Source organism: Danio aesculapii, chromosome 7 (assembly GCF_903798145.1).
Source record: "Danio aesculapii chromosome 7, fDanAes4.1, whole genome shotgun sequence".
Taxonomy (NCBI): Eukaryota; Metazoa; Chordata; class Actinopteri; order Cypriniformes; family Danionidae; genus Danio; species Danio aesculapii.
Window position 1 is genome coordinate 33,765,477 of NC_079441.1, and position 25,089 is coordinate 33,790,565.

The 25,089-nt window shown below is 35.0% G+C and overlaps 3 protein-coding genes across 3 annotated transcripts; 2 read left to right on the forward strand and 1 right to left on the reverse strand.

The window, feature by feature from the left end:
* The first annotated feature begins 1,250 nt into the window (after nucleotides 1–1,250).
* Nucleotides 1,251–3,878, forward strand: LOC130232079 (chymotrypsin A-like). Its single transcript, XM_056461764.1, has 7 exons — nucleotides 1,251–1,350; nucleotides 1,466–1,569; nucleotides 1,644–1,723; nucleotides 1,893–1,971; nucleotides 3,093–3,273; nucleotides 3,453–3,586; nucleotides 3,668–3,878. The coding sequence occupies exons 1-7, from the start codon at nucleotides 1,299–1,301 to the stop codon at nucleotides 3,827–3,829; spliced, it is 792 nt and encodes a 263-aa protein (XP_056317739.1). The 5' UTR covers nucleotides 1,251–1,298; the 3' UTR covers nucleotides 3,830–3,878.
* A 2,173-nt stretch (nucleotides 3,879–6,051) lies between these two features.
* On the reverse strand, nucleotides 6,052–7,909 carry agrp (agouti related neuropeptide). Its single transcript, XM_056462867.1, has 3 exons — nucleotides 7,753–7,909; nucleotides 7,105–7,184; nucleotides 6,052–6,414 (listed from the first exon to the last, which is right to left on the reverse strand). The coding sequence occupies exons 1-3, from the start codon at nucleotides 7,862–7,864 to the stop codon at nucleotides 6,223–6,225; spliced, it is 384 nt and encodes a 127-aa protein (XP_056318842.1). The 5' UTR covers nucleotides 7,865–7,909; the 3' UTR covers nucleotides 6,052–6,222.
* A 3,460-nt stretch (nucleotides 7,910–11,369) lies between these two features.
* On the forward strand, nucleotides 11,370–20,848 carry atp6v0d1 (ATPase H+ transporting V0 subunit d1). Its single transcript, XM_056461765.1, has 8 exons — nucleotides 11,370–11,579; nucleotides 12,908–13,079; nucleotides 13,441–13,619; nucleotides 15,654–15,733; nucleotides 17,821–17,898; nucleotides 18,020–18,196; nucleotides 20,438–20,515; nucleotides 20,634–20,848. The coding sequence occupies exons 1-8, from the start codon at nucleotides 11,453–11,455 to the stop codon at nucleotides 20,793–20,795; spliced, it is 1,053 nt and encodes a 350-aa protein (XP_056317740.1). The 5' UTR covers nucleotides 11,370–11,452; the 3' UTR covers nucleotides 20,796–20,848.
* Nucleotides 20,849–25,089: the final 4,241 nt, after the last annotated feature.

A 25,089-nucleotide genomic window follows, 5' to 3' on the forward strand; every position in this document is an offset into this window, starting at 1 on the left:
GTAAATGTCTGTAATTTAATGACCGCTATTTTACGTTTTTTTTTTCGGTACCCCAGCAGCTGGAAAGAAAAAGTAAAACAATTTTTTTTACAGTGTAGTTTTTATTAACTGTAATAATATTTCACAACATAGTTATTTTTTCCCGTATTATTGCCAAATAAATGCTGAGTTGATATGCATTACCACATACTCAACTATGAAATCTCTATTATCCCAAACAGGGATTGGTAGTTTACATACATCTATTTTACTGTACATGATGCTGCACAAAAAAAGCAGAAAGCCTACATGAAGAGATTTACACGAGCTGGGAATGAGTGCAGATGTGACACAGAGACCTTGAAACTAGGAAAACAGTTTTATCATTATGGATGAAAATATACAGCCAATCAGGTCAGGGTTATTCCATTCAGCACGTTTTGTAAAATGCATGTTACACAAGACATATTAAGAGAGAGCTGAAATCTATAAGCTCACGTAACAAATAAAAACATATGAAATGTTACTTTTTTTGCACAGGCTATTTAACAGAGATATTGTGCAACGTGAAATAGTCATTTCCACCAAACAGATTTAATTAACTGTAATCATTCATGTAACATGAAGGTTTCCACTCTTCCTATAGTTTTCCTTATAAAAGTTTTGCTTCATATTCTGAACCCAGTATTAAATCAATTTTAGCTATTTGAGTGAATTAAAGAGAAATGAGTATAACATCACCATTTACCCTCCCTCATGTGCATTGAAACCTTTAGTTTCATTTTTCTGATGAACAAACAAAAAAGATATTTTGAAGAAAGCTGAAAGCCTCTAACCGTTGACTTTGATAGTAGGAAAAACAAATACCATGGAAATCAATGGAATCTTGCTCTGTGTTTAACAAAAGAAAGAAACTCATAAAGGCTTGAAACAAGTAACGGCAGAGTCAATGATGACAGAATTAAAACTATTTTTAATTGTCCCTTTGCCCCAAATGCCATATAGATTTTACAAACTGTATATATAGGTGTTACTTATGCACTAACACTAGAGAAAGGTCTAAAAATACTAAGAAATGCATGAACTCAATATGTCAGCTTTCAGTTTGAGTTGCGGTCAAATGCATAGAGGTAAATCTATTTGATTGATGAAAGGCTACAGCAGATTTAAAGCCACCAGAAGGAGGGGGCATTATCAAATGTGAAAAAAAAATAAAAAATGCTTGAAAGGTGCACAATGTCCCACAGTAGCGAGATAAGATGTCCAGAGGACTGAATATATAAAGCCCACAGAGAAGTGAACATCATTCAACTGCAGCAATGGCCTTCCTGTGGATCCTCTCCTGTCTCGCCTTCTTTGGTGCAGCCTATGGTATAATCCTCTGTTACTTTTATGCTAGCTTTTAAGCTTGGCCAACTTTTAGCAAACAGTTCTAAGGATGTATAAATCTTTTAAATTGCTTTGGTGTCATTTTTTGTTCTGTCAGGCTGTGGCGTTCCTGCCATCCCTCCTGTTATTACCGGCTACGCCAGGATTGTGAATGGTGAGGAGGCTCGTCCTCACTCCTGGCCCTGGCAGGTGTCTCTGCAGGTAAAAGCGGTATATTAGTAACTGTAAACTCTAAGCATTTATCAGTTTAGCATATTTTAATTGATTTATTTCAGGACTCCACCGGCTTCCACTTCTGCGGAGGCTCCCTGATCAATGAGAATTGGGTTGTGACTGCTGCTCACTGCAACGTCAGGTAAGACAGCATTACAAATTAAACTTAGAACTTCACAATGTATTGGGAAAACTTGGGAATGCATGTGAGTTTGAATTATTTTGTGGTTTTAATTTTAATATACAGGTAACCTATACTGCTGCCAAAGGTTTTGAGTAATGAGAAAATATGTCATGTATTCTTTTTACAGAACCTCTCACCGTGTTATCCTGGGTGAGCATGATCGTTCGTCCAATGCTGAGGCCATTCAGACCATTGCCGTTGGAAAGGTGTGTACAGTCAAAATCTTTTATTTTATTGATTCTCTTCCTGCAGAATTCTACAGAATCATGTATTTCTACAGGATCTTAATTCACTAGTATCACTACACCAGTACATTCAATATTTTGTTATTGATTATGAAAAATATATGTAGAGTATATTTAACATATTTTTTTTAGCAACTAAGTAGTAGTTATCTCTATCATGTAAGTAGTAGAGTATCTCTATCATGACTTTGCTATAGTTTTACGAGGCTGCCATTGTTTCCTATTTAAGGAAAAAACAAAAGAGAAGTAAAAGAATTAAAAAAGATGGTAAAGCAAATTTTGTGCTTGGCTCCAATCAATGACAACATGACAATTATAGATACAAACGATTGATTCAATCACATATAATAGAAATTGTTGATAATAATGATTGGGACAATGCTTTGACTTCATGAGGAGCTGTAAATAAAATAAACAATAAACTCAGTTGAAGATTTTATGGATTTTAAGTCCTTTGTGACAAGTGTAGAACCAGACCAGTCCCCTGAACACTTGGTGGAGCAAAATGGGCCAAAATGTAGACTTAAAAGGTTTAAGTGTGTGGCCAGCTTCAACAAGTCATCCAATTGCATTAGTAAGTAGAACTGTCTCACAGGACTCATTAGTTTGTTTCTTTCAATTACATCATAGAACTTGTATCACAATATAGATGGCACACTCACATTCATTAGGTAATACATCTACTTTTCACTGAAGATATAGCAGTGGCAGCACATATTCTTAGTTGCACTCTAAAAATAAAGAAATAAAGAAACAGAAAATTGCAGCGATTCCATAGATGAATCATTTTGGTTCCTCAGAGAACCTTTCAATCCGCAGCTCCTAAAAGAACCATTAATTTCTCAGAATGGGAAGCATTTTAATGATCTAAATAACCCTTTTCCAATCTAAAGAACCTTTTGTGGAAAAGAAGGAATTTTGTGGAATGATGCCAGTGGAGAGTGTTTATTTTAATAATGTGAAATGCACGAACATATCCTGAACTAGTATGTGCGGGAATTTTGATAGAAAAGTGAGAAGAGCATTCTCAAAGATTACTTAAAAACCTGAACGCCAATGTGTCTGTATCTTCTTCCCAACAGTCCATCAAGCATCCTAACTACAACAGCTTCACCATCAACAATGATATTCTGCTGATCAAGCTGGCCACTCCTGCTAAGATCAACACTCACGTGTCTCCTGTGTGTCTCGCTGAGACCAACGACAACTTCCCCGGCGGCATGAAGTGTGTGACCTCTGGATGGGGCCTGACCAGATACAATGGTGAGTTTCAGAGTCTCCTTTAATTAAAATTTTTTAAATAGTGTTTGCATATATTTTCAAATCAGCATCTACAAAGATTGTGTAGAAGGCTCAATCGCTGTCATCACTTGTTTTGTGTGTGTGTGTTTGTGTGGTTGTATGTAGAAAGCTTTTAAAATGCTGCCAATCTGTCCTTTCAGCTCCCGATACTCCTCCCCTGCTCCAGCAGGCCGCTCTGCCTCTGCTGACCAATGATGACTGCAAGCGTTACTGGGGAAGCAACATCACTGATCTGATGATCTGTGCTGGAGCATCTGGTGTCTCTTCTTGCATGGTGAGCTCCCGAATGAACAGATTTGACTATTATTGTAATTTCTGCTTGATTGTTTGATCACACACTGTCTTTGTTTTCCAGGGTGACTCTGGTGGTCCTCTGGTGTGTGAGAACAACAGAGTCTGGACTCTGGTTGGTATTGTGTCCTGGGGCAGCAGCACTTGCTCCACCTCCACTCCTGCCGTCTACGCCCGCGTCACCAAACTCCGTGCTTGGGTTGACCAGACCATTGCTTCCAACTAAAGCAGCAATGAATCCTGTCATCAATAAACTTATATGACATGAACTTTGATTCAGTTTTGTTGCATTAATTATTATAAAGGTTGCATGTTAGAAAATATATTTTATTAATCATATTTCATATAGACAAATTAATTCTTATACCACAATTTTAGGAATTATTCTGCACTGTTCAAATAAGGGTTTCAATAAGAGGTGATGCAGTGATGCTTGCACCTTTTGTAAAATGATGCTTTGTAAAAAGTAAACCTGTTAAACAAAAAACTGCACTGTAAAACCCAAAAAGTTAAGGTAACTCAAGCCATTTGAGCAAACCAATTGCAACAAATCATTTAAGTTTAAAAACTAATCCTAATGAGTACTGTGAACTTAATCTATTTGAGTAAACGAAGCAATTTGAGCACAGTAAATCCCAATAAATAAAGAGATCTCAAACCAGCTGAGTACTGTAAAACACAGTAAGTTAAGGCAACTCAAACCGCTTAAAGGAAACGATTGCAACAAACCATTTGAGTTAAATAACTAATCTATATGAGTACTGTGAACTTACTGCATTTAAGTTGAAGTTATGAGGTATTTAATTAACTCATTAAATTCAAAAAGAGTTAAAAACTCTTTTTCGTATGAGTAGAATTAACTTACTGTAAATTTTGGGTTAACTACACTCATTTCATTTAATAAAGTTGACTGTTGGGTTTTACAGTGTGGGGTTCATTCACTGAACATCAAAAAACAACTTAAATTAATTAAAACAACAGAATTACCTGAGGCAAGTCTTCCACAACAATATTACGGATGTGTTAAATAGTAATTTACTGTCAAATAATACAAACTCATAAGGGCTTTGGCCACAGATATGCTTGTGATACTAATATCACATTAAGTTATCAAGTGCAACACTATTTTCATGACAGATTCAAATAAAGCACACATTTGTATGACCTTATTCTGCCATCTAAAGGCAAAATGCAGCAACTACACATTTAGTCAAAATTGAGTTAAGGTCAGAAATGGGCTTTGTGACATTTGTGACTCTTGTTTCATAGAAATAAGATCCATTAATCTACCCACAAAATGTTTGACTGCCTGTTATTTTTTTTCAGTTTTAAGGTTTAGACTGTCTTTGTAGGGCAGTATTGTTTGATGTTTCAGAACTTTGCAAAAAAACTGGTGCAAACCATATTTGAAACACAGTAGAACATTTTTGGTTAAAAAAGCGTTCAGTCCTTAACAGAACAAATGTTCTTCATGTGAAGACCATTTTATTGATCTAAATGATCTTTTCTGTTTTCAATAATCTTTTAGGTGAATGATAAATGATTCTTTGGATTTTGAGGCAACCATCAATACCTTTTTGAAGAGTGTACAAAAGGATATTCAAAATGTTATACAATCATTGTTACACTATTTTAGCTTTTTCACTGCTTTTTCACACAATAGTCATTTTCACTATAGGATGAAGTTTTCAATTTTAGAAGCACACAGTATGCTATACATTTAACATTACATTAAATAACATTACATTAAAGGTAATATTAATCTGTTTTTTTCTCATTCATTCGTTCATTCATTTTCTTTTCGGCTTAGTCCCTTTATTAATCTGGGGTCGCCACAGCGGCATGAACCGCCAACTTATCCAGCACGTTTTTACACAGCAGATGCCCTTCCAGCCACAACCCATCCACACACACTCATTCACACTCATACACTATGGACAATTTAGCCTACCCAATTCACCTGTACCGCATGTCTTTGGACTGTGGGGAAAAACCGGAGCACCTGGAGGAAACCCACGAGAACATGCAAACTCCACACAGAAACGCCAACTGACCCAGCCGAGGCTCGAACCAGCGACCTTCTTGCTGTGAGGCGACAGCACTACCTACTGCACCACTGCGTCGCCTGTTTTTTTTCTCACTTTAATAAAATTTGTTAATTTTAGAATTTTCACTATTCTTTCCTTTTACAACATTACATTGTGTTTTATTTGCTTTTGTTTAATAATATATACCAATACTAATAATTTCATTGTATTTATAAGGCACATTTCTCACAACCCATTGTATATGCATTTATATCCATTTCTATTTTGATATTGGTGTGTTGTCATCATTTATAGCTCTTTCAGTTAACACACAATTGCAATAATCAAAGTTTATTGAATGCATATATACAAAATATTTAAGACAACATTTGAGTAAATAATATTGCAATTAAATTACACCTTAAAACCGCAGCAAATGGTGCACTCTATGCTTTGTGCTTCTCTATTATTACACAAACTTCTCTGTGGATAGTGTGAGTCTGTATGATTGGACTGTCCACAAATACATTCAGTAGCTTTATACGTTTTAAATATAATGCTACCATTTGCTATTTGAAGGCAGAACTTGTCTCTATGCATATTCGTTTTTGCAGGTGTTGTCCATGCTGCGGCAGTAACAGAAGGCCTTAAAGAAGCGGCAGTAGCAGGTGTCGCAGGGGTTGCAGCAGGGCAGATGATGACCCAGACAGGACTGTTGATGAGGGATACAGCGGCTCGGGGAGCGTGTGCCTCTTCTTTGCAGATGGACAGCTTTGCCCAGATCCTGTGTTATGGCAACAAAAAGAGAAACAACATTATTTCACCTTTACAGAGGACACTGTTGTAGATTAGCACAGTAGGGCTCCAGTATAGCTTCAGGGCTACATAACAATATTTCATTTTGCGTTTATTTGTTTTATCAGTATTATTTGTTTTATGTCTTTATTATTGAAACATCTATTTAGGCCTATTTATTTTTGGGAGATATTCCCATTATAGACAGTTAAGGGGTAGTTCACACAAAAATGAAAATGTACTCACAATTCGCATAAGCTCCTGTGGTTTAAAACCTTTAAGAGTTTCTTTGAAAAATGTTAAAAAACTGTAATCATTGACTTCCATAGTAGGACAAACAAATACCATGGAAGTCAATGAGTACAGGTTTTCATCATTTTTCAAAATATCTTTAATATTAATAAAATATTCAAATAAGTTTGTGACAAATGAATCATACGTAAATGATGATAGAATTTTAAATTTTCGGTCAACTGTCCCTTTAAGGTGCTTACTACGGTCACAAGTGCTTTGATGAAGATTAAACTCAATTAAGACTCTTATTTTTAAGACTTTTATTCAGTCTAATGCCATGTTCGACTAGATCCGAACATCCAAGACATACACTGCTAAAATGTAGACTATGCAATCTGTGAGTCATTCGATATTAAATTGTGTTTGATAAATGCCAGTAAACCACCTCATCATATGCTTCAAGGTCTTCTAGTATCTTTTCTTCTGCTGAGTTTATTTCAAGGTGCTCCATTTCAGGCAGTGAGTCTATGATGTATAAAACAAGTGTTTCATAAACAAAAGAGTTCAACATCAGTCCATTATATCAATTTGAAATTCATTCAGTACATTATGCTACATGGGATTCACACAGTTCAGTATTGATATTGTTGTTTACAAACATCTATAATCATATAATGATCAAATAATGATCAAAACATATATGATAGATAATCTCACTCCCAATTTAAGACCAAAAGAGTGATGTGTTGAACAAACGTCCCCGCGAAAATAGTAACAACAGTAATGAAACTCAAAATTTAAATGGTATCTTGCTTTAAATGATGTCTCTCTCTGAATAATTGTTTTATATACAGCATTCAAAATTTGAAGCGAACCAAAAAAAGTTTATTAAAATTGACTAAAACTATTGAACAATGTCCAATCATCTTATTTTTCATGGAAAAACCTTCTGTATACACACCCTTTGTTCAAGAAAGTGTATAAAATGAATAATAAAATTCAAATAAAACATTCCCTTTGTATGACAATTTGTACTGTATCAATTCACACTCGATTGTTATAATTAAAAATGAGCAGGTTGATCTAGACTTACCTGTGTCAGATGATAGAATGAACGAGTTTTCTCTGCGTCTCAGGTTTGGATGAGAAGCCATCACCAAGACATTCACCAAAAACCAGCCAAAGATCACTGTGTTCAGCATCATAATCACTCAGACTCAAAAAAAAAGAGATAAACTTAAGCCGTGATCTGGATGTATTCACTGAAAATAAGAGTTTAGGGAAGAAAAAACAGATTCACATATCTCATACATACATGTGGATGTATGTATTTTTGCACATGCAGATGTGTCAGTCTTGTTTGTTTTACGTACCTGTAGCGCTCACGTCCCAGGCTGAGGGTCTTCACGGGACTCCTGGATTTATAGAGCTCCTTGAGGAGGGAGGTGAGGGACACATGGTCCTGATCAGAGGATGGAGGAGGGGTCTCTATAGTGCCTGGCACAGCCACTTAACTCAACACAAACACATGCACTCAACTCATCAACACAGGACAAGAGCAGTATATATTGATATAGTTACACTGTAGTAATGCTTTACCTTGTGGGTAATATTCTATAGGTGCACGAGCAAAACAACTCAGAAATCATAATAAATGTATTTTGAAACTTTGTGTGGGGGTAAAGTTTAGGGGGAGTGTAAGGTAAAAGAATTAGGATATTTGTACAGTAACACTTATTATGTTGGATGATTTGTATATATATTTGTATATATATATAAGGATTTTTTGGTAAATAGGAAGTAAAAAACAGCATTTATCTCAAAGAAAATGCTTTAGTAATATCAATTTTCTGTCAGTTTTGGGTAATTCCAGTATTTACTGGACAAAAAGTATGAATTATTATTATTGTTATAATTTAAATATAGTAACAATAATAAAATGGTTCTTAAGGATAAAAATCAAATTGGAAAAGATTAAATACATGATTCGATACTCAAAACGCAAGTCAAACGGTCCTCCTTTAATAAATACTTTGAAGAACTCCCTGGCCTTTACAATAAATATTGTTCTATATATATATATATATATATATATATATATATATATATATATATATATATATATAGTTATATATATATATTTTTTTTCTATGTTTTTCTATTTTGTACTCTTTGGATGTTATAAAACTCTTCATGTCAAATGATAAAATATTGACTAAAAATATGACAATGTATTGCCTCACTGTTAACTTTGATATATCTGGAAGGTTTTGTGATTCAAGAGGATTCAAGAGTAATTATTTATTATTATTATTAATTAAATTTGTATTTTTTTAATTTATTCATTTTGTATTAAGATGCACCTCTTTTGTATATTCCTTTTTTCAGATGTTGCCAAGCCTCTCATGTTAAATGATAACATATGGACTGAACAAATATGGTGCACTCTGTTTTCTCACTGTCAAGCTCTGGAATGATATATTTTGTTTATTTATTTATTTTATTTTTTCCCTTATCTTTCAATGCAGTGGTTGTGGTAGGGTAGGGGTAATGTAATGCTTTAAATTGTAAATGCAAAAAACTCAATAAATTAAAAAAAAAAAAAAAAAAAAAAAAAATATATATATATATATATATATATATATATATATATATAAATAAATCTGAATTTAATAAATAGAAATAGTTATACTAAACTGCAAAAAAATATATAAAAATTTGAAATAATAATTAATTTGCTGTATTTCGGATTGTGGCTAAAAGAGCATACACCGCATAAAACATACTGTATGCAAAAGTAAATGGGGATACATTCTGCTGTGGTGACTGAAGGAAAGTGGATCAAATAAGATAATTGTTTTGAGAAGGAAAACTTTACATCTGGACATAAATGTGTATATTTCAACTTTTAACCATTTTAAGAAATTACATTTCATTGTTACAGATTTTGTTGCTTCTGAATTGTTGATATTTAGCTCCAGAAATCTGACATGGAAATGTTTGGTTAGTCCTGTTAAACAAGGGGGAACAAATCCTATTTGGTAAATGCATTTATAGTTGTGACTAACTAAGTTTTTATTTCCTGCTTCCATAAAGTTAATGCTCAGTACTCACCATTAAATGCTTCATAATACATCTAATACATCCACAATCAGCTGATGACTCCAGCTTGCTCTTTTAGTGCTGATGACGCAGTAGCATCCATTTATTGAGGAAATAAATTGTTTATTGAGTTAGATATTCACTTATCCCCATAGGGTCAGATTGGCCTGAATTGTTTATAAGATACAAATAAAACGTGCAATTAACAGAAACCTATGTATTATTCAGAGGACATTCTTGTATAAAACAAACAGGTTAAGTCAACGTAGTACATTTAAAGATCAGTATAAAAAGACAGGTAAATCTCTCTATTTAAATTAAATAAATTGTGTGTGTGTGTGTCTGTTAAGCTTGTCACCAGACAATTTCTCATCAACAAATAGCCTATTTGCTGCTATTTTTAACAACATGCTTTTAGCCATCTAATACTGAATTAAGATGATTTCAGTTCATATCCTGTTCTCTGGAACATATAAATGGCACATTTGAAGAAATAATGGACAGAGCGTTTATGCTGGAAGACATTTTATCAACATTTAATTGTGCAGCCAACAGAATTTAGTGACTTCACAGAAATCTATTCATGCTTCATGTGGAAATGTAGGCTACATTAATTAATCCTCTGGGGAACAGGATCATTTGGTCAGGCCTCTCCATTTATAGCATAGCCTATTGCACTAAACACACAAAGTGCTTCTCTTTAAAAGCTAGTGCCTTTAAATTAATGGAGGAAAACATACAGAAGGCCTATTAATTTAAGTAGGCTCTATTGTATAGGCGAATCCTGAAAATAAAGCCAAATAATTCAGAAAAATCACTTGTTGAACGTTTTACGTTCAAATGATTTCAAACAACAATTTAAACGTGCAGGACCTTTAATTTCAGGTCATGTTCCAGTTGCTTCGTCCTTATAGATGATTGTGTAGAGCTGGTCTGAGATCAGCGTTTAAGGTTTGGTGGTCAGATGTTTGGTCACATGAGTCTGTGTGGCTTCATCCGGGTATTCACGAGTTCCTTCATTCAGCTAATGCAAGTCCGCATCGTTTTCGCAAATCGGTTCTTTCGAGCAATTCATTTGAAAGATTCCCTCTTCAAAATGATTCTTGCTTCAATCAATTTAATACGCGTTACATTTGTTTTGGAAGACGTGCTGTTTTTGTTGATACAGGTAAAAAGGCTGACAAAAGGTTTTATTTCACAAACGTTTTATATCTCCTAGCCAAACAGCATATGCATACATGTAACATTTCTAGATTATGATGTGTTATTTTATTTTTATTTTTTTAATAGCCAAACTGATGTTTTTGTGGATTTATTTTAGTGTCCCAATATATTTTTAACACCTCAGATCAAGTTTACAATTGATATTTTTGAAAATACAGTTTGTCTAATAACATTCCAATGAGGCCTAATACAATTTCCACTTAGGCTACATATTTTATTGCATTTCTATCAATATATTTATTAAACCCATTGTATAAAATATTTTTAACTGCTATAAACAGCTGTAAACACTCCTGGAATCCTATTTGTAGCACTGTCCACTGAACCGTCCAGACCTGTTTTGTGAAATTGAAAAAGATCCGACTCTGAAGAATTGTTCATTGGCGAATCGGACAGCAGGTTCATTCAGCACTTCGATACAGAGCTGCAGATATCGTTCTCTTTAACTAGCAGACCAATTTTTCACCATGCCTTTCTCTGAATTATATTTTAATGTTGATAATGGCTATCTAGAGGGGCTGGTGAGAGGTTTTAAGGCTGGCATTTTATCTCAGGCGGATTATTTGAACCTCGTTCAGTGTGAAACTCTGGAAGGTGAGACGAAGGTGTATGTTGGCTGCTAACGTTACGTTAGCTCATCTCTATCATTTTTAAATTTTTATTCTCGACATTTCCGCGTACAATTGTTTAACGATTCAAAAAGGTATTTTATCACTGATATGGTAACACCCATCAGTTATATAGCGTTAGATGTTACACAGCTAATGTGAGCTAGCTTGTTTCCTTAGCTAGCACAAATCATCCAGATCATTATTTTCAAATAATATAGGACATTAACGTTATATTCTTAATCTTTCTCTGGCTAGATTTTATGTAAACATGTATACGTCCTGTGATCTTTATGATTTGTTGATAACGTTACTCTGTTTTATAAATTTGAAATAGCGTTTCTTTGCTAGTCAACTGTCAGACTAAAGTAAGTTACAATTAACGTACGTTAGCTTCATTTTCTGATGATTATTCACTAGTTTATTTTACATGATCGCACATGAGCCCTACAAACGACGACCTCATTTTATTTTAAATACGATGTTGTATTGATTGAAGGGTCTCACTTTAACATGACAGAGGGGTTATCAAGACTTTAAAGGGTCTGATTTCAACGTCACATTTAAATTGTTATGGCACGTCTTTAATACAGTTTGAGTGTTTTATAGCAGTGGTATAAACAAACAGATAATGTTTTTTTTTCATTTATTTATTCAAGTGAAAACCCTCTGATCTAATTCATGGAGGTACTTGTCATGTGATGTTATGACGTAATTTATGTAGGACGACAGATTCTCCTTCAACCAGTTTTGATTTAAGTTACCGGTTTGCCTTTTTTGTTTGCATTTTAAATGTATGTTCTTGTAAATGTAGGTAATGTAGATTCTTTTGCTTTTTTAAAATTGAATTTTGTTTCTCTCTTTAAGAATCAGTGGCAAGTGACTCATTTGGAATTTTTTAGCCTGTGTTTTAGGGAACTGGAAATTGTGTAAAACGTTTTTGTGATGAATATAGAAATCACTTTGAGAACCTAGTCCTTTAAATAGAATTAATTTACTTGTTTTCCATTGCATTTTTTTTTAAAATTCACAAGATCAAATCACTTTTTGAGATTTGCTAAACTATAATTATTATTATAATTTTTTCCTTTTACATTAAAAGTCTTGTACATTAAAGGTAGTTAATGTAGTTTATTTTTTGTGTTGATAATTAAATAAAACTTTGTTTCTCCCTTTTAAGAATCAGTGGCAAGTGTCATTTGGAATTTTTAGTTTTGTCACTTCACTGCGAGAACATAATCCTTTAGTATTGACTAATAAGGATTTGAGTTTAAACTTAAAAGCTTTTTAAAAATGTTCTTTTTTGCTCTTCAGACCTGAAGCTTCACTTGCAGAGCACTGACTATGGAAGCTTCCTGGCCAATGAAGCCTCCCCTCTTACTGTATCTGTCATTGATGACAAGCTGAAAGAGAAGATGGTGGTTGAGTTCCGCCATATGAGGAACCAGTCTTACGAGCCTCTGGCCAGCTTCATGGATTTCATCACGTGAGTACACTTAAATATTGTCACTGCGCATCGATGGATTTGCTCTTCAGTGTTTGGGCTTTCAGCAGTGACATTTAGATTACACTGAACTGAACTTCAACTCTGAAAACTGGACTGACGCGGTTTCAATTTACCAGAACTTCATCAATGTTAAGCTGCTTTGACTCAATCTACATTGTATAAGTGCTATAGAAATAAACATGAATTATAACACTCAGCAGTTTACAAAATTACAGCATGGACTATAGTAAATACCAATCACCAAGAAACTTTCTCAGCTGTATTTTTAACTAATCGTTGTTTTGAAATATTCCACCTCTCATGACCATCTATTGAGCTTTTTTTAACCTCTGTTTTTCAGATACAGCTATATGATTGACAACGTCATCCTACTGATCACTGGAACTCTGCATCAGCGGGCCATTTCAGAGCTGGTGCCCAAGTGCCACCCACTTGGCAGCTTTGAACAGATGGAGGCCGTTAACATCGCCCAGACTCCAGCAGAGCTTTATAATGCCATCCTTGTGGATACACCACTTGGTAATACAATCTGACATGAACTACATCAATCCCATTCACTTTGTGTTTTGTGGCTAGAGGAAGGTGCTGAGTTGCAAGTGACTTATTTTCAGTAGGGTTGGGCCGATAGACGATGCCATCGTCCATTGCCGATGGCCGATAGACAACTCGATGCTGAGCCAGCATCGCTGATCCTCTGCCCCACCCCCGTCGCAAACCCGCTCACAAAAAATACACACTTAGGCCCCTTTTACAGTAATAGGTCTTAGTTTTAAAACGGCATTTTAGAACGAAAATGATCCACATCCACACTGTTTTACATAGCATTTCTGAACAGCCCTCCGTCTGCTGAAAACGCACACCACGTGGCCACACAGGCTGTCATGCGCTCGTCTGAGCTCCAGAGAGCGGTGCACATCGGACAGGTCATTAAGGATGTACCACTGGATTGTGTCTCACAATAGATTAGATTAGATTAGATTTAGATTAGATTCAACTTTATTGTCATAACACAAGTACAAGGCAACGAAATGCAGTTTAGGTCTAACCAGCAGTGCAATAGCAGCAAGTGCAGGATACAGTTATAAGTTGGATACAGTTATAAAGTGCAGTTATAGAAAAACTAGGGTAATACTTACAGATGGATGTACTATGAACATTATATACAGGTTGTATTAGCTATGAACAGATTTACAATAAATGAATTTATGTACAGGTTGCTATTAGTAATCAGAAGTGTGCAAATAGATAAACAATTACAAATGTATATGTACAGTCGGTGTGTACATAATTAGAAATGTCCATGTGCAGTGGGTATGTACAGGTATGTACAAGTAAATGAATCAGTGCAATGTAGTTCAATGAATATGTGCAAATTTTAAATGTGCAAATGTTAAACAGTGCAGTGATTGTGAGGAGTATAAGTTAGAGGAGTGTGGAGGGTGTATTGGGGGGCAAAAGAGTCAGTGAGGGGCAGAGTTCAAAAGGGAGACAGCTCTGGGGAAAAGCTGTTCCTCAGTCTGCTGGTTTTTGTCCGGAGGAGCCTAAAGTGCCTGCCGGAAGGCAGGAGAGTAAACAGTCTGTGAGCAGGGTGAGAGGTGTCCCTAAGAATACTGCATGCTCGGTGCAAACAGTGTCTCTTCTGGATGTCCTCTATGGCTGGCAGTGTGGTCCTTGTGATGTGTTGGGCAGTTTTACCACCCAGCTGCAGTGCAGTTGGTCATGATGCTTTCTATTGTGCAGCGGTAGAAGTTCACCAAGACAGCTAATGAAAGCTGGTTGTTCTTAAGTTACCTCAAGAAAAATAGGTGCTGGTGAGCCTTCTTGACCAGGCTGGAGTTGTTGGTGGTCCAGGAATGGTCCTCTGAGATGTGGGTCCCCAGGAACTTGAAGGATGAGACGGGCTCAACGGCCATCCCTATAATGTGGATGGGATCACGTGAGCCTGTTCGTCCCTTCCTATAGTTGTTAAACTCAATATTTAATTAATCTTGTCTCTATCTAACGACTCTTCGGAATCTATCAGGTACCGTGTCACAGTGTCAGTACACTGCTTTAATCCTTCACTTTCACACTTGTACTTAGTAATTTTAGTGAAAACCTCAGATACTTCTGGTTGGGCACCTTTTTTACCGACCAAGTTTGTTGACGCCACTATAGCGACATATATCACTCTGCCTATTCATGTCAAAGTCCCGTGGAAAAAAAATTATTGACAGGTGGTAATCTGTGTGCAAGTTATTTTTATTTATTTATGATTTGGTTATGGGTAAAACAAAGACCATGCGGGTCAGGTAGTTGAAACGGTAGGCTACAAATAATTAAATCGTAATGAATTAATTAATTATTCATAAATAATTAATTCACCTCCGCCTACGACGACGCCAGCATCCATCGCAATGTTTCACATTAGACATCGTATGATGCCGAATTGGTCGACATCACCCAACCCTAATTTTCAGGATTTGTTTTAGAGCAACTCAAAAACATGGTCCTAAATGACACCAAGCTGCTCATCTCTGTATCATAGTCAATGGCTCTTTCTCTTTGTTTCAGCTGCTTTCTTTCAGGACTGTATCTCTGAGCAGGATTTGGATGAAATGAACATTGAGATCATTCGCAACACACTTTATAAGGTCAGTTTTGTGTGTTGGAAACTAACCAGATCAAATTCTTAAATGTTATGGCTGTGCAGTATTACCATATACAGTATATCAAATTGACAAAATAAAATGTCTGTCGTTTCATATTATGCTATACAAAAAAATACAATCTCAAAAATACAGACAGAAGCGTGAGTAACAGCAGGGTGAGATAGTTGTAAGCTTGAAAGTATGAACTTTACATTTTTTTGCAAATAATTTATCGTTTTTTTTTTTTTTTTTTTTTTTTTTTTTTTTTTTATAAATTATTTTTTAAAAATATTTCATTAATGTTTATTTACTATTTCAAAATTCTTAATCAAACATTTACTCAGAAGTTCTACATAAATGAGTGGGTAGTGGGTAATTTTTACACTGTGGCCACATACACAGTTTGGCTAAATGTACTGTAGCTGTCAGGCATCTTTTTCTGTAATTTACAGATTTAACATCCATATTTTACAATTTCATTAACTGAAGAATACATACTATTGTCTCGTATTGTCTCTCTTTTGTGCGTGGTACAATAAATTACAGATAATTAAGTGTGTATTGATTCATGTTAGAATTAACAGGAAATAAAAAAGTCTATAATAAACTTAAACTCAAAATGTTTGTCTTAAAAATAAGTAATCAACATAAAAATATAACAACTTTAACTACATGCTTATCTGCTTAAAGCCAAATTGTTAATCATCAGTTAAGACAAGTGATTTGACAACACTTCCAAACATAAATAAAACCTCAGACAAACATCAAAAACACAAAATGCCTCTGACAAAGGGTTGGTCAGAATCTCACATGCAGTACAAAGACTACTTAAAGGTGCCGTATGTAAGATTGACACCTAGTGGTTGAATTAGGTGTTGCACTCTAATATGAAAACGCTTTTTTCCCCCTGACCGCATCTCTGATGACTTGCAAACACAGGCTGCCAGATTGAGAACACTAACGTAGGCAAGCTACAAGTGTATTCTAGCTACAAGCGACGACACATGATAAAAGGAAAGCTTTCCATATTAAAAAGGGTTTTTGTCCTAACCATCACCCGAAATGTCTATTTTAGAAACGGTTTCAATTAATTGCTGCTGAACAACTGCATAAAATTTTATGCCAATGATCACCTGAGGTACTGGTTTTACTTTATTCAGTGTTAAATGCTACAAATGTGAGTCTGAATACCGCTTTACGTGACATTTATTGCCTTGCTGAAAACATCAGCAGATAGTTTACCCCAAATTTTGAAAATAAAATGAACATAGGTTATAGTTTGAACTGTGACACAGTTCAAACCTACAAATATCAGTTACATTTAAAAAAATAATAATGTTAAAAAGGTTTAATATATATTAACTGGATTATAAGCCTTACCATTTCATTGGAGTGCACTGTTCTGGTCTTTTGAACGGCTGTATTTAAATGTTTCTGTTGTGTTGCATGCAAATGTTGCTTGTCTGTAGAATTTTGTGCGTTGAGGGTTGTTGGGACACTTTGTTACACTGTTGCCTACTCAGCTAATGTTTACGTTTGTTATATTTATACTATATCCACCTATTGTGGATTTTTATAACGTTAAATCTGTGTCTTATTTCGGAAGCTGCTGCTGTTTTATTTTTGTCTGTGGCCGCATACACTGATGCAGTCTTCCTGACTGAAATTAAATAAAGTGTGTTTTTTACCAAGGCATCCCTGGGTGCTGAAATATGATTGGGTAAACTGGCTGTGGGCAGGTTAAAGACACCAAAACAAACCAAACTCACTTTAGCATTGTTAAGATAAATGCGTTCACTTAGCGTGTTTCTTAAATATCTGGAAACATATAATGGTATTTCTGTGATTAAAAAAACATAAATAAAAATAATAATAATTAAGTGTTGTCCCCAAGAAAGAATTACGCTATGTATTACACATCATATACACTGTACATCATATGAACAGTATACAACTTGAAGTAAAACATCATTCAAGGGCATGTTACCAGCACAGCATGTGATGGCAGTGCCATATCTGAGACTTTTATTTATAAAGATATTTAAATGTCAAATTAAGAACTGTGGTTGATCTCTTTGTTTTGCCTCCAGGCTTACCTAGAAGCTTTCTACAAGTTCTGCACCTCATTGGGTGGCACAACCGCAGACACCATGTGCCCAATTCTGGAAGTGAGTAAACTATACCACTAGAGAGTGATCTAATTGACTCTGTTTGTTTTTTTTAATGCATATTTTAATTGATGCTTTGAAGGATTTATTGGAACTAAACGAAAATTTGTTTGTGTATCAGTTTGAGGCAGACAGGAGAGCTTTCATCATTACTATCAATTCCTTCGGTACGGAGCTTTCCAAAGAAGACAGAGCTAAACTTTTCCCTCACTGTGGCAAGCTCTACCCAGAGGGCCTAGCGCAGCTCGCTCGTGCTGACGATTATGAGCAGGTCAAAGCTGTGGCTGAATACTACCCTGTAAGTAACATTTCATAGATGATATTAGGCCTGTTGCAATCAACTTGTATAAGGGTGCTTTCACACCTGTGGTTCGGTTCATTTGGTTCGGACCAAGGGCAACAAATGATACATTGTAGCATTTTTCTGCCGTTTTGGGTCCTTTTCACACCACACTGATTGCTTTAGTCTGAACCAGTTGAAAAGAACCAAAATGCAGTCGTGTGGCAAAATCCACATCCCTCATTGGCCAGACGTTATTGAGCGCGTTTCCGAAACTGCTTTTCGATTTGGTCAGAATTAACATGCGGGAAAATGCCAATGAAACTCCCGCAAGTAAACAAACCGGCAGACACAAAATGTTGCTGCACTGGCTAATTGTATCCCTGGTCATAGTATACTATAAAGTTTGTATACATCAATTTAGACAAACTATACATTTCAAGAATTAAGTGCAGCTGCAGCTGGAAAACAATGTTTTAATGCATTGCAATCGGCGAAGGCGTTAGGAGGAGACGTAAATTAATTTAGCTAAACTGCGACATGATCATCTTCCAGAAATATTACCAACGAGGTACTGTTTTTTTCCCTCTCTCTCTGTTTTTAAAACTGTTGGTAAAGCGCTGTCAACAAATATTTTTCCTCCTCTTCAAGCAGGTCTCAGTACGCTTTTTTGTTCTGCTTTTGGTGCGCACTCGAGTGCGATTGCTACATTCACGCCTGCCCAAACGAACCTCACCAAGAGGGAAAACGAACTCGAGTGCGGTTCAACCGAACGAAATAAGGCAGCACCCTAAAACATTGCCTGTTATGTTTAAAAAAAAAAGTGCAATTCCCATAATAATCAAACATGGTTACTCCGTCATCTTGTCTGCTCTCCGTTTGGACTCAGGCAGCTTATGTACATTAATTCCAAGGCATTATTTAGTGTTTGCTTAATCTCTACAGTGACTGCAATCTCCACAGTTCTGATAATAGGATGAAGTGGAGCAAGTAAACAGATAGCATAACTTGCTATAAATCTAATGTATACATATGTATAATGTATACAGCAATTTTATTCGTCAAATTTAATTTGTTTATCGTAAAAGGTTTCACTTATGAATGGATTTACACAATGATTTAAAATAAATGCAATGTAATTTTTTAGAAAGCCACTTCATGTCTGGTGACAATCACTCCTGTCCGGAAATAATAATAAATACCCTCTCATTAGCTTCTCATGTCGATTTATATTTAGGTTTTAGGTATAAAGATACTATAGATATAACATTTTAGTCAATCCAAAATCATTTTTGTTGTGTTTTAGTGTACCATGTAAAAACAGGCTAATTAAAAATAAACTTTTGAATTCAATTCATGTTTATTTCTATAGCGCATTTACATAGAGATTGTGTCAAAGCAGCTTAACATAGAAGATTCTGGTAAATTGAAACTGAGTCAGTACTTGTTTTCAGAGTTGAAGTTCAGTTCAGTGTGGTTTAAATTTCACTGCTTTCCCCACAAGATGTCGCCAAAGTCTAAATGTTTTGTTTAAAGGGTCTATTTCCAATTTTATGTTACATAATTGGTAGGCCTGTCACAGTAATCAATATATCGACTTCTTGCACAACACATAGACATGACCTCAATCATTTTTGGTGATGATTATATTTATATATATCATCCACATAAAAAACAATTCTAACTACATTTTAGCTGATTGTGCAACATCTCTATCTCTATTGGAGGTCTCCGTGTTAGTATGGTTAAAAAACACTATAGTATTTATTGTAAATGACTATAGTATAGTATCACGGGGGTGTCTGACGAGTGAAAATAAATCTAGTAGCTGATATCGCATGCCAATTTTAACCTTATTAAATTGTTAAACTGGTTATAATTTAATGAAATATTCTGAAGAACAAAATAATGTGTTTTTTGGTGGAGTGTATTGTCATGATATTATATTGTCAATCTGAGATTATATAATGAGTGGCATAAAATGGTCTTAAAACGACAATAATAATGTTTATCGCAATATATTTGGTGCAATATATCGTACGACAAGAAATAGATATCGTGACAGGCCTAATAATTAATGGCATAAAATGGCCTAAAACAAATGGCACAATACAATAGTTATCAAGAATGTTTAGTTTAGAGTGAAGTGTCTCTTTAGATCTGTATTATAGTATGTGAAGTCCACAAAGTTTATTTCTGCTAAGTTTAATTGGCCATGAGAGTGAATTGAGCATTAACACTGAGCTCATGTTGCTTCAGGAATACAAGCTTCTTTTTGAGGGTGCTGGCAGTAACCCAGGAGACAAAACCCTTGAGGATCGCTTTTTTGAACATGAGGTGAGTTTAAAGCGAGGAGAGAAAGACTTATGTAATTCTGTATTTTTTTTTTTAATCAGCTAGTGGCTCAATCAGGAAGTTCTTTTCTAACAGCAAAATGTATATTATGTATTTGCAGGTGAAGCTTAATAAGCTGGCCTTCCTGAATCAGTTTCATTTCAGTGTTTTCTACGCCTATGTCAAGTTGAAGGAGCAAGAGTGCCGGAACATTGTGTGGATTGCAGAGTGCATCGCTCAAAGGCACCGGGCTAAGATTGACAACTACATTCCAATATTCTAATGGTACTTCATGACAGTCTTGAAAAATAATCCACGTGGCATGTATTTTCTGTGCTCTGTTGAGTTAAGGTTTGAAAAAGATGATTCCGTCTCCTCCCCGTTTCTTGCACTACGCCACTCTTACCTTTCCTTGTGATTGTCTGTATTAGAGTAAAGGAACAATCATTTCTGTTTGACAGACAAAGCAATGCCGCTTCCATCCCCCTTTTACTCTTGGGTTTATTAGAGGAAAACACCAGTCACATCTCCTTACAAGTAAAAGAATGCAGGGAGATTCAGGAACACGGAAGGATTGATGATATTTAAGTGGAAAAACAAAACAAAACTAAAGAGCTCTTATTATGTCATGCTCTTCCTCTGTCACTCTAGAAAAACATACATTCCATCAATATTATTTAAGCATTGCATACTATTTCAATTAATGTACATGTTCATATTATAAAGGTATGCTCTGAGGATCCAGTATCCTCATCTGATGAGTGTTAATGACTGGTAATGTAGACGGTGAGGCTTTTTCTTGAAATACAAGCAGTGCAGACATTGCGTAAAGCCATTTTTCAATGCAGTGATGTGGATTACATGAGCATGCATTTATGATTGATTTAAAGAAATGTTTTGCTTGTGTTTCACGATTAAGACACAATAGATTTATCCTTATAAACAAGAAAAAGAGAGAAATACTGGGGATTTTCATGCTTAAAATACTTTCTTTCGTGTGTGTGTGTGTATAGGTTCTTCATTATGTCTGTTTGTTAAAATGAGAATTGTGTACTTCCTATTTGTAAATTAGTGCTAATGTTTGTGCTGACATAATTTATGGAGTTGATCATATTTATGATTAGCTGAGTCTGTGAGGTCAGATAAATCTAGTATTAAGAAAGACCTCGCTCTCAGCCTGCAATGTTAAATCTGTTGTAATGTAACCGCGCTGTATGTGTTTTAAGTGATCTAAAATGAAATCTATAAATATATAGATATTATATATATACACAGTAACCGGACAGTGTGTTTGTTTTTATTATTATGTTAAAGAGAGGTGGGGAAGAAAAAAACACTGAAATAGACATCTGGATTAAAAGCAGTTGCTTTTGCCTCCACAAGATGGTGCAGGAAGCTCAATTATTCATCATCTGTGTGTACATTTTGACTTGACACAATGAATAAGCTTCAGAATTTTAATCGATATTAAACCCCATACAGACATTCAGCCGCAGCCACAAAAGGTGTACTGTATGTTCTGGTGCAGATTTGAAGTATTCATTATAAACATAATTAGTCTAGGGCATTGTGCTTTTGTGTTGAGATGTTTAAGCCTGTGGTGTTTGAGTTGACAGTTAAATCAACGTCTGCCAAAATTCGCGAGAGGCCTCCAGGGCTAATGATCCCATGTTTGCATTAACAATGTGTTACTCTCTAAACTCTGCCAAAAGCTAAGCTATACCTAAACACAAGGAGGCTGTGCCAGACACTTACTGACAGTGCTTCATCAGTCTTTTGTAAATACCTGACTGGGTTTGAACGTGAAGTTGAATGGCTGGTAATCTTTGTTTTAAAACGAAGGATGAGAAATGGTCTTTTGCTTAGAGATGTGCTAAACACACACAGTACAGTATGTTTTGCAGATTGTTTTGGACGGACATCAGTTCGTTTTTTTTTTTTCCTGGGTGGCTTTGGATCATTCCCTGATGACCCCAACCTCGCTCTTTCTACTTGCTAAAACATTAGAGTTCAGGCCTCATTAAAAACGCTTAATTACTGCAAACAATCACAGCCTTTTATTTCTGCAGTGCTCTGGACCTATTGCAGATCAGAAGGCAGAAAATGGCTTGGACTTCAATGACCTTTCTGAATACAAATTATCTTAGCAGGCATCTCACTGCAGCCAACAGAATAGCACAAATGGGGTTAAAATGAGGTCATCCACTTTTTTGTTGTTGTTGCTTGGATCACACTAGCAGTTCTGGAAAATGCAGAAAGCTTTCAGTTGACCACACTTTAAAAAAAAAAAATTACATTTATGGATATGCAGTTGTTTGGACAAATGTTAATGTTGGAACATGGACTGCTGACTTTCACATAACCAAGTCTTTTGTGTGGGATAAAAAAGGTTGCATTTAGCTAGATTTGATGAAAATCCCAGACTTGAGAATCCCAGAATGAGAAACTACTTACATTTGTGGAAATTTAAAAAAACAAAACTTTGGATTGGGTAATACATTGCACGAAGCAGTAATTAAATTGTCACCCAATTATGTTGCCAATCAGGAACAACACCTAACTGTACTCGTCTTTATGCCAATTCAACTGAATGACTTGTGAGGAATATAAAATATATAATATTTTTATAATTGTATAATGATTCAGTTTACATACCGTCAAAGATTAAATTATTCATACGACTGGTAAATTCGGACTTAAAGGTACTTTTATTCAACCAGCAAGTTTTGTTCGTTTTGTTTTTTAGCAAAAAGGAAATCACATGAGAGTAAATGAATTAAGAATTTTTATATTTACTATTCTTGTTAATTTTATGTAGTGGTAAAAAATAGTAAATCTAATAGTAAAAAGTTTAAAATCTTTTGTCGCTAAGCCTTTAGTTTAAGAGCATACACAATTTTTTAATTGGATTCCGATCCCTGCAACTGGACGTGTTGAGAGGCCCATGTTAAGACGACTTGGAGAAATGCCTTTGGTTATTCTTTGCTGACAACAGGAAACAGTTTTAGAGTATTTGTGGTAGTCACAGGGCACAAGAGGACAAGCAATTTGGAAAGCTCTAATTAGATGCAGCAATAAAAATGGCATTTTGATAATATGCTATAACATGCTAAAAGAGCACAGATACATATTCAAACATGGGGTGACATTTTCATACTTGAACAAGTTGACTTTGGTTCATTGTGAACACTGGGTAAAATTAAATTTCATATTGGATTATTTATTCCATGTTTCTCCATAGTAGACATTTTAATGGTGTCTTATTCTTGTTGTGTTAAGCCTTAAACTGGAGGATAATTGTAAACAGCTTGTTTACGCTCAACTGCTAAAGATCCACAATGCGTTGTAAAATTCGCGCCTGTTTTCTTCCCGCGCCTGACCACAAGATGGCACCCATAGCGAAATACTGAAGGAAGGTACGAGTTTCAAATATACTTGTTTATTATTTAATTGTTAAATTCAGGTATGTAGCCTATAGATTGCAGAAATCAAGTTAGTTTATTTTTTTACTTATAGACATAAACAGTGAAGTGAATCACTATTTTATTTTCTTTCGTTCTTAGGTGTAAAACAACTCGACAAATGTAAAAACGTCAGTGATTTTATAGGTAATGATTTCGATTTTAGCTTTTGAGTCAATGGACTTCTCAGACTCACCAGTGGACTTCTCACTATCGGGTAAGATTGATGTTCAATCACTTGATTTTTTAAAATTTATTTTTTGGTCACAACTTCCGTTTTTCTTCTCAAACACTGACACCACCAAATAAGATCAAGATAAATATGAATGTATTGAAAATGAGGTTTCAGATTTAGTTTACTTGTTGTATTTAAACAATTGTTTTCAGCATATGTGCATGCTATGTTTTAGCACGTTGTTAACTAGTGAATGTATAGTGCAATCTAATCTAACAGTAAATTTAGGTAATTGTATCTGTGTATAATGTAGGAACTTAATGAGTGTTACTTTGCATTTACAAAATTCTGTATTCATATACAATTTACAAGTATAAAGAAATCATTTATTTACATAAGGTAATCAGTAATAACCAATTCCTTTATGTTAGCGATAGAGAATCATCCAGAAGGTTATTGAAGAATAAAGCCCAACAGGCTGTTGTATAATACTGTTAACAAAAGCCTTAATAAGGGGTCCTAATGCAGTCCTGAAACTGCATCCTCTCCGGTTGTGAAGGAACACCGCCAAAATCTTTTGGCAGATATATATTTCTCATTTTTGGTGAAATAATTAAAATTTAACTGAACAATTGTTTGATATGAGGTTGAACTGTTCATTTGAGGATACCTTGTTGTTAACATGTATTTGTGTTTGCTAGTCGGCGATTAATTTTGCTGTGGCGACCCCAGATTAATAAAGGGACCAAGCCGAAAAGAAAATGAATGAATGTTTCCTAGTCAATTTGCAAAAACCTATTATTTATTATTTTGTATATTACATTATAAATTTATCAGGCCCGTAGCCAGCCTGGTGAAAGGGGTGGTACTTTTTTCTCCAAAAGTGGAAATTTTTTGCAGTTATATTCCTCATTTTCTATTTAATTATGATATATTTTAAT

Excerpts from the sequence above, each read along its gene's own strand:
- LOC130232079 (XM_056461764.1), top strand. The coding sequence starts at position 1,299 with ATGGCCTTCCTGTGGATCCTCTCCTGTCTCGCCTTCTTTGGTGCAGCC. Across the intron at positions 1,351-1,465 it reads CTTCTTTGGTGCAGCCTATG|GCTGTGGCGTTCCTGCCATC; the intron begins GTATAATCCTCT and ends TTGTTCTGTCAG. Across the intron at positions 3,274-3,452 it reads GGGCCTGACCAGATACAATG|CTCCCGATACTCCTCCCCTG; the intron begins GTGAGTTTCAGA and ends CTGTCCTTTCAG.
- agrp (XM_056462867.1), bottom strand. The coding sequence starts at position 7,864 with ATGATGCTGAACACAGTGATCTTTGGCTGGTTTTTGGTGAATGTCTTG. Across the intron at positions 7,185-7,752 it reads CATTCTATCATCTGACACAG|ACTCACTGCCTGAAATGGAG; the intron begins GTAAGTCTAGAT and ends TATACATCATAG. Across the intron at positions 6,415-7,104 it reads ACCTTGAAGCATATGATGAG|GATCTGGGCAAAGCTGTCCA; the intron begins GTGGTTTACTGG and ends GCCATAACACAG.
- atp6v0d1 (XM_056461765.1), top strand. The coding sequence starts at position 11,453 with ATGCCTTTCTCTGAATTATATTTTAATGTTGATAATGGCTATCTAGAG. Across the intron at positions 13,080-13,440 it reads AGCTTCATGGATTTCATCAC|ATACAGCTATATGATTGACA; the intron begins GTGAGTACACTT and ends TCTGTTTTTCAG. Across the intron at positions 13,620-15,653 it reads CCTTGTGGATACACCACTTG|CTGCTTTCTTTCAGGACTGT; the intron begins GTAATACAATCT and ends TCTTTGTTTCAG.